This window comes from Triturus cristatus, chromosome 1_2 (assembly GCF_964204655.1).
Source record: "Triturus cristatus chromosome 1_2, aTriCri1.1, whole genome shotgun sequence".
NCBI classification, from domain to species: domain Eukaryota; kingdom Metazoa; phylum Chordata; class Amphibia; order Caudata; family Salamandridae; genus Triturus; species Triturus cristatus.
In genome coordinates, this window is record NC_140580.1 from 1141707744 (window position 1) to 1141725553 (window position 17810).

General features: G+C 49.0%; 1 protein-coding gene across 2 annotated transcripts in view; it reads left to right on the top strand.

Moving 5' to 3' along the window:
* Positions 1–17810, top strand: part of CCDC180 (coiled-coil domain containing 180) — a 592866-nt gene that overhangs the window by 553952 nt on the left and 21104 nt on the right. The window contains exon 35 of one of the 2 annotated variants that reach the window (XM_085613885.1): positions 12538–12639. The exons of the other annotated variant lie outside the window; for it this stretch is intronic. Coding sequence (XP_085470011.1) covers positions 12538–12639 — 102 coding nt within the window. The remainder of the gene's footprint in view (positions 1–12537; positions 12640–17810) is intronic. 2 annotated transcript variants of the gene reach the window in all.

Sequence of the window (17810 nt, forward strand, 5' to 3'; positions counted from 1 at the left end):
GCTCTGCCAATCTCTACAGGGAAGTCTGTCTTTGCCTGGGCTGTGGCTACCACTGCCCTTCCAAACTTTTCAGGGAGGAAATCTACTTGGACAGGGGTTGTGGCTGGCACAACCCCACTACCCTTTTGTGAAAGGCCTACCATTTTAGAATGGGTGTCTTGTTCAACTCCAGCCCAAGCTGAGAGTTCCAAGTCATTCCCCAGTAAGCAGTCCACAGGCAAGGTTGGAGACACTGCCACCCTTGTAGGGCCAGTGACCCCTCCCCAGCTGAGAAATACCTCTGCCATGGGATGACTGTTCTGTTTGCCATCAATGTTAGTTACCTGGTATGAGAAACCAGGCAAAAGCTGCTCAGAGGGAACTAGCCTATGGGCCACCATAGTGATGCTAGCTCCAGTGTCTCTGTAGGCCTCAGCTTTTCTACCATTGACGTAGGGTTCCTGTCTGTACCTACCCAAAGTGTTGGGACAGGCAGTGAAGTTGGCAAACCCCATGCCACCATCACAGACAAGAGTAGCTGCTGTAGGGGAATTGGCTAAGCCAGAGTCCCCCTGTGTTCCCCAAGAAAACCCAACCAAATTGTTGTGGGCACTCCCACCACCTGGGGGATTACTGCTGACAGTAATAGGTGGTGTGACAGGAGTAGTTGGAGGAACAGTTTTGTTTTTAGCCCTTGGGCAACTGCTGTCAGTTTTCCAATGCCCAGGAGTTTTACACTCATAGCAGTAAGGCTTCTTAACTGTGGTAGAGGAGGGAGCTTGGGACCCACCACCCTGTGTGGAGTTTTGGGGCCCTGAGGAAGATTTCTCTTTTGTTTTATCCCCACCCTTCTCTTGAGGCTTGGTGGTATCTTTCTTTTGGTCACCACCCTGAGTTTTAGGCCTAATCCTGGTCCTGACCCATTTATCTGCCCTCTTTCCCAATTCTTGGGGAGAGGTCAAATCTGAGTCTACCAGGTGTTGATGGAGAAGCTGGTTCTGACAATTACTAAGGATCTGCTCCCTCATAATCAAGTTGTACAATCCTGTATAGTCCTGCACCTTGCTGCCAGTTAACCAACCTTCCAAAGCCTTAGTGGCACAATCCACAAAATCAGACCAGTCCTGTGTCTGTGTCTTCTGGGTGTCTCTGAACAACAACCTATATTGCTCAGTGGTTAAGCCAAACCCATCTATCAGAGCACTCTTCAGGACTTTGTAATTGTTAGCATCCTCATCACTGACTGTGAGGAGCTTGTCTCTACCTTTGTCAGAAAAGGAGAGCCACAAGATAGCTGCCCACTGACTCTGGGGTACCTGCTGTACTTTGCAGGCCCTCTCCAAAGCAGTCATCCACTTGTGGATGTCATCCCCATTCTGATATGGGGGGGACTATCTTGCTTAGGTTTCTATGGTCATAAGACCTATCCCTATCTCTAGGAATGTTGCTGCCACCAGTGGGTTCTGACCCACACAATTTTTGCTCTCTAGCCAGAGCAAGCTTCTCCTTGGCAAGGGCAAGTTCTTCCCTCTGAATCCTCAGATTAGCTTCCCTCATTCTGGCTTCATGCTCCTTTCTCTCAGGGGAAGTCATTCCCCTGTGAGAGGAAGCATTAGAGATGCTAGAGACATGGGAGTGGATGGATTCCCTTGAAGGGGATTTGTCCCTCCTGCTTCTCTGTGTAAGCCTACTTGGGGGTCTGTATGGGGGGACCCCATGCAAACTCCCATGTAAGCTTAGGTTAGCCTGGCTAAGTCTTCCTACTTGGCCCTGGCTGTCTACCTCTTCATCTGAAGTCCCCTCTGACTCCTCTGTGGTGGGTAGACCCTCCTTTGTACCTAGGGTACCTGCCTGAGAGGCCCTAAGAGCATCATACTCCTCTAGGAGTTGTCTTAACTGAAGGAGGGTAGGGTTTGCACCCTGTTTTATTCCTCTGGAGGTACACAATTGTCTCATCTCCTGGAATGTTAAGGTATCATATCTAGAGGGGGTCTTCTGCAGACCTGACCCTCCTGAGAGAGCATCTACTTGATCTCCTCTCAGAGACATGATCTAGTGAGGGTGTGGTGTGTGCACCTACCTACACTAGTTGTTTCTACTAAACCTCTCTAGTAGTTGTAGTCAGGGTGTGTTACTCCCTTCCACCTACAACTACTAAGTCCAGTAGGACTTAAGTATTATAATCTATGTTATATGTGCCTAGACAATATCTGTGTGATCTTTCAATTTAGTATCTCAAGATTACAATGGTATTACAACAGCAAGCTCAGATCCCAACCGCTGCTCACCAATGTGAGAAGTTGGCCTGATTTATGATGTCACTAGTTCTAGTGTACACCTTATATCAGTCCAAATACCCTTATGGTGATTGGTTGTAAAGTCAACCTTATAGACCAGCTATCCTAGTGGTAGCATGGACAAGAGCAGTCTTAGGCTAAACTCTGAATGGCATGTGAAGCCAGCTGTGATACCATATATAATCCCTTGAATACCAAATGAAAGGACACCACAACAGATATATATATAAAATAAAGTGTATTTATTCTAGTCAAACCCTCAGCACTCTTTATGAGATTAGAGGTAAGTACAACACAGTCTTATTTAAGCATACATTAAGTCACACAGGTAAGTAATACAGTTAGGCCCTAGGGGCCACGCAAACCATATACTAAGTAAGTGGTATAAGGACCACTGTCACGGAAATAGAATAGGCCTAGGCCTAGGGAATCGCTGGGGCTACACTACACTAGCTTTAGTTAGGAAGTGGGAGGCCCACGGGATTCGTGTGCAGAGTGGAAACAGTCACGCGTAATGCGTAAAAGTCACTAGCAATAGTACAGTTTAGAAAACGATAGATTTAGGACACTTCCGGAGTAGCTAGGTAGTCGAGACTGGAAAACTAGACACTAGGATAGTCACTATCCTGATGAGCACCGGAGTACCCAAGTTACCTAGCCCACAGGCTGCGGGTGCATAGGGGTGAAGTTGCGTCGGTTTTCGTCGTCGACTCCTATGGATGCCTGAAGAAAGATGCTGACAGGCAGTCAGTGAAGAGTGTCCGGTGGATCCCAAGGCTGGGATCAAGAAGAGAGGAGACCTGCAAGCAGAAGGGACAGAGTCAAGGTCACTAGCCAGTGACCACGTGGAACCAGGAAGGAACCAGGCGATGTCGTGAAGATTGCAGGTGAAGGTGAAGCTTGTCGCTGCAGCCAGGAGGACCAGGAAGTGTCGAGGACGACCAGGACCAGGAGGCGAGCTGTCCCACGAAGGCTCTTGCTGTCGGCGGCGTCGAAGTTGGACTAGGACTCACCAAGCCTTGGCAAGCGGAACCCACGAAGAACGGAGGACTTGCTTCTGGTGCAGACCAGGAAGGTCTGGGGTGCTTCTTCTTTGCAGAGAAGCGGGAGCCAGTCTGGAGGAGCCAAACCAGCGCAGAAGATTTCAGGGTGCGTCGTCACAAAGGCCACTAGCCAGCGGGCAAGCAACCGGACAGACGCGGCAAGCAGGAAAATGCAGAAGGGCCCCACGCAGGACTCGTGGAGTGTGGGGGGCTGATCTTCGGTGCAGATGATGCTTGGGGTTGGGGCTTCTCAATCCCCGGTGCACAACTTCGAGGGTGCCTCAGAAGCTGCGCTTGAAGTTACTAGCCACTTTTCCCAGGTAGCCGGTCCCACGTCGCTCGTCACCTCCACGGATCTCAGCTCTGCTGTGGATGTGGATCGGGGTCGGAGAAGTCTGGAAGTCAAGGCTCTGGTCGGGCTCTGCAGTCGGTTCCTCGTAGAACGTGGGCAAAGCAAAGGGTAGTCTCTTGATGGTGCCTGTTTGCACAGGGTAGCCACTCCTTGGCCACAAGGGAGATTCTTCAGTCTTCTTCTTTCGTCGAATGTCGAAGGTCCAGAGTTTCTGTTCAAGTTTGCAGGTTCAGGATAATCTAAAGTCTTGAGGCCCAACTCCCACTCTTATACTAATCTGGGGGGCTGGGATACCTGCTAGGTCACGCCTTATGGGTGGGACCTGGGAGGGGGGTGGTTACACCCCCTTCCCTTTGTCCAGTTTCGCGCCAGGACTGGGGCTGGAGTGCCCCAGCACCGGTTTGAACTGGACTATGCATGGGACACCTTGTGTGCCCCAGGCATGTCTCATTCCTTTCAGCCCACCCTGCCCCAATACACTAAAGGCTGTCTGGTGAGGTGCTAGCACCTCCCCAAGCAGGAAACCTATTGTCCAAGCCTCCCTTGCCGGGATCACTCCCAGCAGCAGGAGGTCAGACTTGTGTCTGTGGCAGCAGCATCCATTTTGTGATGCTGAGGCTTTGGTTAGAGTTACACAGCAAAGTAGGATTTTAACATGTCTCTCCCTCTAGAAGGGGGGAATAATATCCTCATCACCAGAAATGGTATGGGGGTATTATTCCAAAGTGTTAGACACCTTACACGACATGTTTTGATAAAGCCAAACCATAGTTACCATAACCGTTTAGGATTATAAGGCACTTTAAGAGTATATGGTAGGCTATATCATAGAACAGCTATAAGGACATGGTTCCGAAAGCTGCAGACAGGCTCAGCTCATGCTAGAGCACCATCTCACATGTTACCAAGCACTCTGCCTCCAGGATTGTTAAGGCCTGCCATAGGAGTGACTGATAGGTACACATGTGTCTATATATAAGGGTAGATATAGGCATACTATATCTAAGCAAGGGGTGATTACACGACCTTGCCCCAGCTGAGTGATCAGCCAGTTGTGTCTGATTGGAAGGCCAGACCAGGGGTGGCATAATACATGCTGCAGCCCCTGGGAGGCCTAGGGTACACCTATGCCCTGGGTACCTAGGGTACACTGTACAGGGTCCAATAAGGTGATCCTTACCAATTGGGAATGTACCTAGGGTACATGGAGTCCATTTTAAAGAGAGAGCAGACAGCCTGAGACCCTGAATGGCAGGATCTCAGGCCAACTAAGTCGAAAAACCAGCTAGACACTAGGCAAAAAGTTGGGGGTAACCATAGTCAGATATCCACCTTCCTACACTTAGGCCCTTCAGGGCCAACTTGCACAGGACTGGGCAGATGAACTGGGGGAGGCCAGTGGTTTGGATACCTCCCCGGACACTGGATTCATCTCTCCTCCGACTGTGGCTTCGGAGGAGGGTGCAGCTTTTCTGTGGTGCTGCGCAAGGCGGCCGCGGCCCTTGGGCTTGAGCTGCCTGCCGTGGCTGTGAGGACTAACATCCTCACTGAGGTGCTTCAGTCTGCCGCATGCTCCACTGAGCCTCTGCTGCAATTTAATGAGGCCCTCATTGACGTTCTGCAGGGCACCTGGTCCAAGCCCTCCACAGTCCCTCCTGTGGATAGGAACGTTGCCAGGCGCCACCGCCCTGCTCCGGGCGACCCCAGTTTTCTGTCCCAACACCCCACCCCCGAGAGTCTGGTTATCCAGGCCTCTACCTCCCAATCCTCCTTCCCGTCTGCTCCACCGGACTGGGATTCCAAGAGACTGGAACAGTTCGGCAAAAAGCTGTTCTCCTCGCTCAGTTTGAGCCTGCGGTCTTTGAACACCGCCTGTCTCTTGGACCGTTATTCCCACTCTCTGTGGGATATGGTGGAGGACGTGCTGCCCCTGTGCCCGGAGGAGGCCCGGGCACGGCTTTCCTCGGCTCTGGCCGATGGTAGAGATGCAGCGCGCCATGCCATCCGATGTGGACTCGACACTACGGACTCGCTGGGTATGGCGATTTCTACCATGGTGGCGCTTCGACGTCACGCCTGGCTGCGGTACACGTCTTTTTCGGGGGATGTCCAGAGCACTCTCATGGACATGCCTTTTGATGGCGCTCGCCTTTTTGGTGAGAAAGCGGACAGTGCGCTGGCTCGCTTCAAGGACTCCCGGGCTACGGCCAAGTCCTTGGGCCTCTCGGCCCCGCGGCCACAAACTTCCGCTTTTTGCTCCTTTCGTGGCCAAGGAAGGGGCACCTCCTCACGTCCGCCTAGCCACCGGCCGCAGAACCAGCCTGCACGCGGTCGCGGACGTGGTTTCCGCCGAGGCGATACTGGAGGACAACGCGGTCAGTCCACATCCACCCCGGCAGCATCCGCCTCAAAGCCTTCCTAGTCCGAGCTTTCAGGCCCATTCCTCGCCAGTGGGGGGCCGGGTTCGCCATCACCTGCTCCACTGGCATACCATTACTTCGGACAGGTGGGTGCTGCAAATCGTCCGAAGGGGCTACTCCCTCCTCTTCGAGACGACCCCTCCAGCCATGCCACCGCAGCACCACCGTATCTCGGAGGATCATTTGAATCTTCTGCGAGAGGTAGTTTCGGCCCTCTTGGCCAAAGAGGCCGTCGAGCGCGTTCCCATCCCAGAAGTAGGTCGTGGTTGTTATTCCCACTACTTTCTGGTACCCAAGAAGGGCAAAGGGGGCCTACGCCCTATCTTGGACCTCCGGAACGTCAATGCCTTCCTCCGGAAGGAACGGTTCAAAATGTTGACTTTGGCTCAGGTTCTAGCTGCCCTAGCCCCTGGAGACTGGATGGTAGCGTTGGACTTGCAGGACGCATATTTCCACATCCCCGTCCTGCCGGCCCACCGGCGTTACCTGCGGTTCACGGTGGGTCAGGAGCACTTTCAGTTCACCGTGCTCCCCTTCGGCCTTACCAGTGCCCCTAGGGTGTTCACGAAAGTGATGGCGGTGGTCGCAGCTCATCTGCGCAGATCAGGGGTTCCAGTCTTCCCCTATCTCGACGACTGGTTGTTGAAGGCGGGCTTGCTCCAGGCAGTCGTCTCCCACCTCCAGACTACGGCGGATCTCCTGCATTTGCTGGGGTTTTCCATCAACGTGCCGAAGTCACACCTGAGCCCCTCTCAGACGCTCCTTTTCATCGGAGCGGTTCTCGATTCGGCGCAGTTCCGGGTTCATCCACCGGAACAGCGGGTCCGGGATATACAGGCCCTGATTCCCATCTTTCGGCCTCTATCCTGGGTTTCGGTCAGGCTAGTGTTGCGGCTTCTGGGGCTGATGGCCTCCTGCATCCTACTAGTGCATCACGCCAGGCGGCGCATGCGGGCTCTGCAGTGGGACCTGAAGTTTCAGTGGGCCCAGCATCACGGCAACCTGTCCGACCATGTCTTGATCTCGGAGGGCACTGCACAGCAGTTACAGTGGTGGCTCACGGACCGCGATTGGGTCACGGGCAAGAGCCTCTCCCTACCCCTACCGGAGCATGTCGTAGTGACGGATGCGTCCCTCCTGGGATGGGGTGGCCATATGGGAGAGGCGGAGATCAGAGGCCTCTGGTCTCCGGCGGAGTCTCGCCTCCACATCAACTTGTTGGAGCTGAGAGCGATCCGACTGGCACTGAAAGCCTTCCTTCCCTCTGTCCGGGGAAGTGTCGTGCAGGTGTTCACGGACAACACCACCGCCATGTGGTATTGCAACAAACAGGGCGGGGTGGGGTCGTGGACCCTTTGTCAAGAGGCTCTGCGCCTCTGGACATGGCTGGAACATCAGGGCATCACCCTGGTGGTTCAACATCTGGCGGGCTCTCTGAACGCCAGAGCAGACGAACTCAGCCGCCGGTGCATGATGGATCACGAATGGCGTCTGGACTCCGAGGTGGCGCAAGGTCTCTTTCAGCAGTGGGGAGAGCCTTGGTTAGATCTATTCGCCACTGACGAGAACGCGCAATGTCAGCAGTTCTGCGCATTGGAATTTCCAAGGCGGCACTCGCTCGGCGACGCTTTTCGTCGCGAGTGGAGTTGCGGTCTATTGTACGCCTTTCCGCCTATACCACTTCTGCCCAGAGTGCTGAAGAAGATCAGGCGCGACCGGGCCCAAGTCATCTTGGTGGCTCCGGATTGGGCACGAAGGTACTGGTATCCCGAGCTACTCAGTATGTTGAACGCTCCTCCCATACGTCTGCCCCTTCGGGAGGATCTTCTGTCGCAGCAGCAGGGGACGGTCCTCCACCCGAACCTGTCCAGCCTCCACCTCCATGCGTGGAGATTGAGCGGCGGCAGTTGATGCCATTTGACTTGCCTCCTGAAGTCTGTGATATCATGCTGGCAGCCAGGCGTCCCTCCACAAAGACGGTATACGCCTGCCGGTGGAACAAATTTGTGGCATGGTGCACAGCAAAGGCTGTGGATCCCCTTTCCACCCCTCTTTCTGAGGTTCTCCTCTTTCTTCTTTCTTTGGCCCAGCAGGGCTCTGCCCTGGGCACCTTGAAAGGTTTTCTTGCTGCCATTTCTGCCTTCTTACGGCTTCCTGATCAGCCTTCTCTTTTCAAGTACCCTGTAGTGTCACGCTTTCTTAAAGGCATTACTCACACGTTCCCTCCTGTCCCTTTCGTAATGCCTCAGTGGGACTTGAATCTTGTCCTCACATTTCTGATGTGTGCTCCCTTTGAGCCTCTTCACAATTGTACTCTTCGTCTTCTGACTCTTAAGACTGCCTTCCTGGTAGCCATCACCTCGGCTAGACGGGTGAGGGAGCTCCAGGCTTTATCGTCCAAGCCTCCTTTTCTATCTGTTCATCCGGACAAGGTTGTCCTTCGGCCTCGTCCTTCCTTTCTACCGAAGGTGGTGACCCCCTTTCATCTTGGGCAATCTGTCACCGTGCCCACCTTCTTTCCGCCTCCGCATCCTTCCAAAGAGGAAGAGCGGCTCCACCGTCTGGACCCAAAACGTGCGCTCTCCTTTTATTCGGACCGCACGAAACAGTTCCGGGTGGACGACCAGCTTTTCATTGGCTACGTGGGTGCTAAGAAGGGGAAAGCTGTGCACAAACGGACCATCTCCCGGTGGGTCGTTTTGTGTATAAAAACCTGTTATTCCTTGGCAAAAAAGGACCCTCCTGTTGGGCTGCAAGCCCATTCTACTCGGGCCACAGCGGCTACTACTGCTTTGGGACGGGGAGTCCCTTTGCAGGACATCTGTCAGGCTTTGCTGCACACGTTTGCCAGGCACTATTGCCTAGACAGCCAAGTCCGGAGGGATGGCTTCTTTGGCCGTTCTGTCCTCCAGGACTTTCTGGTGTGATCTTGGTTCGCAGACCCACCACCGGGGTTGGTATTGCTTGGGTATCTATACTAAGGTGAGGAATCTAACTAATGTGTTTCTTTCAGATGAACAAGTTACTTACCTTCGGTAACGATGTATCTGTAAGAAACATTAGTTAGTTAGATTCCTCACCGACCCACCCATTCTCCCCGTTCTGCGAACTGACATCTAGTGTTAAGGCTATCCTTTTCAGGGCCCTAGACTTTTTGGCACCAGTGTCGGTCTCTTGCATGGCTCTGCGTTCCTGGCGCGGAAAGCTATGTACAAGAACTGACGTCAGCGCGCGAGGGCGGCGTCTAAGTACTCCGACGACGTCATTCCGGTGCACGACGCCAACGACGGACGCGGAGCCGCAGACGACGCCTAGCGACGCGCAAGGGGTATTGCTACAAAAATCTTCCGGATCCAGTCTGACGCCTGGGGATATTCTAAGGTGAGGAATCTAACTAACTAATGTTTCTTACAGATACATCGTTACCGAAGGTAAGTAACTTGTTCTTCCGGTGCGGAAAAGAATTCATTTTAAAGCCTTAGTCTTGGTTTTCAAAGCATTTCACAAGATTGGAGCCCCCTACCTTAGGGAAAGATTTCACCCTTATGTACCACAGCGTACCTTGAGATCTTCTTTTGATCTCAACTCCTAAGGTCCTGCTCTCCTGGGTAGGGGGTAGATCTTTCCAAGCTGTGGCTTCTCGGTTTTGGAATAGCTTACCTCTCTCTCTTAGACAGACTCCGGACCTCCTTACCTTTAAAAACCTGTCTCTTTCAGCTTTGAGTTTCCACTTTAAAGGAATGTTCTGTTTGTTGTTATGTGGTTTCTGATTTCCTAGCGCCGGGACACTCCTGGGAATAGCCGTGTGCTTTATAAATACCTGATAACATAACATAATACAACATTGATGATTATAGGCGTAACATTTATCCCCAAAGCCTTACTCCATTGTGCAAATGTCTTTTAGATATACCCTGTCGTTCTTTCATGAAAAGCTTCCTCTATGGGGCAATCCCATGCTACTAGAGGTATTTCATGCGCTGGGCCAGGTATAGGATTCAATGTCTGGGGGACCTATACGATCACAATGGCTTCAGCACATTTGAGAACCTGCAGCTTCTTTACAATCTTCCTGGTCAAATGTTTTTTAAATATCTTCACATCAGGGATTCCTTTTTGAAACACCTAGCCCTAACAACAGTATCTAGCTCAGAGATATGGGATTGTTAGCATGCGGTTAAGACTAAATCAGTAATTAGCATGATGTACAAATGTCTCAACAATTTTAGACAGAATGGCTGTGAAAGGCTTACTGCACAATGGAGTAAGGCTTTGGGGATAAATATTACGCCTACAATCATTAATGTTATGTTATGTTATCAGGTATTTATAAAGCGCACAGCTATATATATATATATGTGTGTGTGTGTGTTTTGCTATGCGGAACTCCGCGAAGTTACAAATACACTCTGCGAAGTTCCTTCCTTGTCAGCCCCACTTGCATACCTACAGCCCTATTAATGTCCTCACACAATAATGTCAATAATCTGCAGCATATTTACAGGTAGCAACCATCCCCTGGCCCAGTAGAGTGTAAATATGGCAATAAGTGTGCAAGTGGAAAATTTTCTACTTCCAAGAAAGTGAGCTGCCTCTGAAGTATTAACCGGTTATTTTACTGTCAATACCTTTCCTGTCCAGACTCCTTGCTCTTTGGGGACTACTTGTTTTTTATAGCACGGGCACATTTGGTGTTGTGAGTCTCTTATTTTGCTCTGTAGTTCGCCCTCCATGTGGAACAAAAGTGCATGACTTATACAATTAAATGTAATCATTTTGTTGTCCGATCCAAAAGGCTCATTTACCTAATAATTTGTTTACAATCAGACACAGAAGTAAACACTTGTGAAAATAGACAGGAATGTGTGGCAGCGAGCAAACGGCATCGCCTCGCATCTTTATTTATTTATTTCCAAACGGCAACGCTTTGACTTACAGCGCGCCTTTCAGTGTTTAAAACGGAGTTGCTTTCACAACGTATTTACTTTTCTTTATTTCACACTGGCAAACCAATTGATTTGCTTTACCGAAAATGCTGGGCCAGCAGCTGCTTGTTCTCCAATACCCAGATCACCTCCCACCCCGCTGTTCACTTGCTCTCCTGTCCCAGCCTTTCATCTCCCCACCCTGAACCACTTCCCTTCCCGCTGTCTCCTGAGTGCCGAGCAACGGTTTACAGCCTCACTATAGCTTTAACTCTAGTCTACTTTAAAAAAAAAAAAGCTCCACTGCAAACAAAACATGTGTAAAAGCATTACCACTACTTCATTGCTGTCTCTCCGCGCTTACTGTCACACTGTCACTTCTTTCACATCAAACACTGTACCTCCTCTTTACCAGAGGCTCTCCGTTTATTAGTGGACTCCTCCTTTCACCTCCGCCTTTAACTGTCTTCTAATGGCACTGCCCTCCGGAACTTCATGGGCTATCTCGCCCCTCGTCATTCTGTCCCCCCTTTCACCAGAGGCTCTCGGTTTCTCATCCAGTCCCTCTTTTCGTCCCAGCCTTTTAGTCCCTCCATCTTATTTATTCAGTCTCTCTACACGCTCTCCCACCAGTACTTCATAGCAGTCTCTTCGCTCTACTTGTCACACTGTCCCTCCTTTAGGCTCACTCTTTTTATTGCCCATTAACTCGTTCTCCAGCATCGCAAACTCAAACCAATTCCAATAGCACTATACAAATATATTTACTTTACTGCAAATAAAAAAGCACAAGTAAAAAATATCGTAATTTTCAATGCCAATAGCTCCAGCTTTAACAAATGCGAGACCAATTGCATTCTAAATGCTTGTTCTAATTGGCTCCTTTTACTGTCCTTCGTAAATGGCTGCTTTTCTTTGGGTTAATATGCTTAGTAGTCCCTCCTTTTCTACCTTTGTCTCCTCATGTATGTTTCCTATCACTACTCATATGTTTAAGGTGTCTCAATTTAAAAGTGTCAAAAACCATCGACGCACCAATTCTTCCCCAAAAATAACTATAAAAAGGTGAAAAAGGAAAAAGAGCACCTCACGGTAGTAACACCAAGGAGGGTTTTGCTGGTTGGCACTCACCAGTATGCCCACTTATCATCATCGGTTGCTCTTATTCCATGTGAAAAACAGAAACTAATATATAATTTCAGTGTATAAAAATGGTGAAAAATAATAATAGTGCCAAGTGTATTTACAAGTGTCCAAACAACCCCGGTGAGAACATGAAAAGTTTGATTCTCACCATTAAAAAAACAGGGGTGCTTGCTAGCTTATCGTAACTTTATTAAATACTGCAAGTTCCCACAATAAAAATAGTTTCAATTAAACCATACCCAGTTCTATAATGTATGGTAAATAATGGGATTGAGCACTTTTCTGTAGATGAAAATTGCCGAATACAGTTTTGCGTCCTGATGTTTGGACGGAGTGTTTTATACTGGCTTTCCTTTGTGTCTTTTATACCATCAGAGATTGTAGGTGCACCATTTGTGAAGGTGATTTGGAACCCCGTAGCCCTGAAGAAGTTGTGTGATGGGTCGGCAACGAAACATGTTGACATTATAGAACTGGGTATGGTTTAATTGAAACTATTTTTATTGTGGGAACTTGCAGCATTTAATAAAGTTACGATAAGCTAGCAAGCACCCCTGTTTTTTTAGTGGTGAGAATCAAACTTTTCATGTTCTCACCGGGGTTGTTTGGACACTTGTAAATACACTTGGCACTATTATTATTTTTCACCATTTTTATACACTGAAATTATATATTAGTTTCTTTGTTTTTCACATGGAATAAGAGCAACCGATGATGATAAGTGGGCATACTGGTGAGTGCCAACCAGCAAAACCCTCCTTGGTGTTACTACCGTGAGGTGCTCTTTTTCCTTTTTCACCTTTTTATAGTTATTTTTGGGGAAGAATTGGTGTGTCGATGGTTTTTGACACTTTTAAATTGAGACACCTTAAACACATGAATAGTGATAGGAAACATACACTTGGTATTCATAAAGTTTTGGAAATTGCATTGTTTGATTAATCCATGATTTAGGTGTATCGCAGAGCAGGCCATTGTTTGTTATAGTGGATTGAGTGGGGGGCGGCCGCGCTCTCTTTTTTTCCCCCTGTTGCTCCTATTGTGTTAGTACCTTTGTAACCTCCCACTAGGGCTGCTGCTGTTATATGTGCTCTTACGCTTCATGGTATTTATTACTTTGCGAGCGCTCTTTTTTTTATTCTTGCATGTTTATTCTCAGGAACTCGCTCACTCCCTCTCCTCGGGCTGCAGCTGCCTCCTCCTCCCCCCTCCTGCTTGTTTATTATTTCTTTCCTGCTTGCTCTTTGGTGCATGTTCAGCTTTGGCTCCCAGCTGTCCCCCCACCATCTCGTCCCACCCATCTTTTTTAAACACAGTTATTAAAGTCCATAGTATAAGAGATATATGCAGTTGTTTAAATACTTTACTTTTCATTAAATAAAACGTGTTTTTAAAAAAATGTGAGTAAAACTATGTTCTAGTAAAATGCTGGCATTCACAGTATTGATCAATACGAGCCGGTAATACGAGCCCTGCGTTGACGTTCTCACAGTGAGCATGCGCACTGAGATGAGTCATTCAAGAGAGCTGACGGTCCTATGCTGAGCAGGCTTCTGTTCTGCCGCCGATCGCTTGCTCAGAAGAATGTGGCAGCGATGTCGCCTGGAGCATGTTCTAGAGAGAAGTGTCTTCTCTCTGCGCATACTCTGAACATTTAGTGGGTGCTCCGTGTCAGTCTGTCCTCTCCCAGAAGCTGTGTGCCTCTGGTAGCCCTCCCCTTGATCCGGTTACATTTTCAGCACCAAATATCCATCTGTGGAATAACTATAAAAAACAGAACAGATTTATCCAGGAATGCGTCAGAGCAGGTAAACAATGTTGTGACATATCCTGTGCATGTAGGGCAGGAGAGTTTAAGTGCTGACCCACGCTGTGGAGGAACAGACCTCCAGGTGTAGCACCCTCTCATTGGCTCACATGTGGCTCAGAGCTCAAATGCTTCTATAACTGGGCAGTAAACGCCCAGCAGCTTAATGAAGAGGCTGTCTTCACATGTCCAAATGACCCCCTTTGTGAATTAGCTGGCTCTTTGTAGCCCCAGTCTAATCAGGCTAGTGTTGTTAAACCTACCATGCTGACTCAAGCAGCGCATTCATCCGCACTGCTTATGCCCCTTGTTGACTTTCCAGACCAGGCTGCTTTCTTTCAGGTCTGGTGTCTCATCTAATGCCATTTGAGCTCCCATGCTCTGTGGGCAGCCAGGGGCCCTTGCAAGGGAATTAAGCCCCGGCTTCCCACCCTACCGGCTAATGAATACATAAGGGCCTGTTTTGTGTGGTTTTTTGATCATTTCATTTCACACGAAAATATATTGTGGCCGTGAACCTTGTGTGTATTTCTTCACAGAGGTGAGTTTGATAAGTTGTGGGTTAGGTTTTGAAATTGAATCCTGTTTGTGATTTGCATTGTTTTTTTTAATCTTAGTATTGTCTGTAGATTTTATTGTTTTAAACACACGTGTTACGTTCATTGTGCCTGCTGAAAGACTGAAGTAGGTATTTGGACTGACATCTTAGTGACTAATATGCCTTCAAAGTAGCTAAGATCTGTCACTTCCTAAATTCCTAACCTTCATACATGCACTTGCCGTGGCAGGACTTCCTTAAATTCCTTCACTTCATACATGCACTTGGGGTGGCAGGACTTTCTTAAATTCCTTCACTTCATACATGCCCTTGTGGTGGCAGGAGTTTCTTAAATTCCTTCACTTCATACATGCACTTGCCGTGGCAGGACTTTCTTAAATTCCTTCACTTCATACATGCACTTGCGTTGACAGGACTTTCTTAAATTCTTTCACTTCATACATGCAGTTGGGGTTGCAGGAGTTTCCTAAATCCCTTCACTTCATACATGCACTTGAGGTGGCAGGACTTTCTTAAATTCTTTCACTTCATACATGCACTTGCGGTGGCAGGAGTTTCTTAAATCCCTTCACTTCATAGATGCACTTGGGGTCGCAGGACTTCCTTAAATTCTTTCACTTCATACATGCACTTGGGGTGGCAGGACTTTCTTAAATTCCTTCACTTCATACATGCACTTGCGTTGGCAGGACTTTCTTAAATTCTTTCACTTCGTACATGCAGTTGGGGTTGCAGGACTTTCTTAAATCCCTTCACTTCATACATACACTTGCGGTGGCAGGACGTTCTTAAATTCCTTCACTTCATACATGCACTTGTGTTGGCAGGACTTTCTTAAATTCTTTCACTTCATACATGCCCGTGGAGTGGCAGGAGTTTCTTAAATTCCTTCACTTCATACATGCACTTGCGGTGGCAGGACTTTCTTAAATTCCTTCACTTCATACATGCACTTGGGGTGGCAGGACTTTCTTAAATTCCTTCACTTCATACATGCACTTGGGGTGGCAGGACTTTCTTAAATCCCTTCACTTCATACATGCACTTGTGTTGACAGGACTTTCTTAAATTCTTTCCCTTCATACATGCACTTGGGGTGGCAGGAGTTTCTTAAATGCCTTCACTTCATACATGCACTTGTGTTGACAGGACTTTCTTAAATTCTTTCACTTCATACATGCACTTGGGGTGGCAGGTCTTTCTTAAATCCCTTCACTTTGGTACCGAGGGCCTTCTTTAACGAAGTCGAGTCCCTGCAGCGGGAATTGTTATGGGACGGCAGGCCGCGGATAGCACTCGGCAAGCTCACGCTCGGCTGGTACGATGGAGGCATCGCCCTCCCTGACATTAAAAAGTACTACTGGGCGGCACAGCTGGCCGCTATCAATCAATGCCAATACGGGGATGGGGATGACCCGGCGTACAGTATGGATAGGTGGTTGCTGCCCGGTGGTGACTTCACAAGAGCACTTTACTCCAAACCGGCCAGATATATGCTTACCGGGCCTACGAAACACGCAGTGCAGCTGTGGCACATGGTCACCAAGGCCTTAGGATGGGCCAACAAACTCACTATGGCTACCCCGCTGTGGGATGCTGAACAGCTGGGAACATTGGGGCGCACTAAAGGTTTCGACAAGTGGGATCTAATAGGTATCTCGCACATCAGGGACCTCTGGGGAGGGGCGGGGGTAATTCCCTTTTCGACATTGCAGCAGACATACGAAATGGCGGACTCGGAGCGTTTCCGCTACGCCCAGATTAAGCACTCACCGCAGGCTAATATTCCCGCTGGCACGACATTGCCTCAGTCGTCCCCGCTTGAGGACCGGCTGCTTGACGGACACCTACCTGATAAGTCCATATCGCTCACATACAAGAAGCTCATTAACAACGTCCCTGATCCACTCACTGCGTTACGGGAGAAATGGGTGCGAGATGGCCTCGAAATGGATGATGAGGACTGGCAGGTGGCAGTCTCATCACCAAAGGAAGTGGCCATATCCGCCAAACTCCGCCTAGTCCAACTAAAAATCCTCCACAGGGCATACCTCTCAGAGACACATTTGCTGAAGATGGGCAGGAGCGCTGATGGGCACAGTAGGAGACGGTGTGGGATGGAAGGCGGATTCATGCACATCCTATGGGAATGCCCGCAAATTCAATCTTACTGGGGGAAAGTCTTGAATTGCATGAGTGGGGTTTGGGAGGTTCCACTGCGGCCTGAGGCCAAGAGATGCCTACTGAACGTCTGGGAGCCCACTGACCTGGGTGTGAGAGGGAGAGTGTGGGTCACCTTAGGGCAGATGATTGCTAAACGTAACATTGCACAGGCATGGGGGGCCACCGTGCCACCCACACTAAAGAAGTGGAAGGAGGACATGGACTGGTGCATGTTGAGGGAGAAAACGGTCTATGTTGCTCGGGGATGCCCTCAAAAATGGATTGCATTGTGGACTAAATGGAATGATTACCGGGGAGGACTATGCGAGCCACCGACGGTCCCCACACCCGAAGAACACTGTATGATATAGATACCATTGCATGTCTCCCGAGAGAGTCGGGGAAAATTGTGTTATCCTCTGAGCCCTTGTGTACCTTTGTGCCGTATGAAGTTATTATTTGTAAGTATGACAGACTTGTTATCATTTCAATAAACAGAGTTTCAAAAAAGATAAATAAATAAATAAATAAATCCCTTCACTTCATACATGCACTTGTGTTGACAGGACTTTCTTAAATTCTTTCACTTCATACATGCACTTGGGGTGGCAGGACTTTCTTAAATTCCTTCACTTCATACATGCACTTGCGGTGGCAGGACTTTCTTAAATTCTTTCACTTCATACATGCAGTTGGGGTTGCAGGAGTTTCTTAAATCCCTTCGCTTCATCCATGCACTTGGGGTGGCAGGAGTTTCTTAAATCCCTTCACTTCATACATGCACGTGGGGTGGCAGGACTTTCTTAAATTCCTATACTTCATACATGCACTTGTGTTGGCAGGACTTTCTTAAATTCTTTCACTTCATACATGCAGTTGGGGTTGCAGGACTTCCTTAAATTCCTTCACTTCATACATGCACTTGGGGTGGCAGGACTTTCTTAAATTCCTTCACTTCATACATGCCCTTGTGGTGGCAGGAGTTTCTTAAATTCCTTCACTTCATACATGCACTTGCCGTGGCAGGACTTTCTTAAATTCCTTGACTTCAAACATGCACTTGCGTTGACAGGACTTTCTTAAATTCTTTCACTTCATACATGCAGTTGGGGTTGCAGG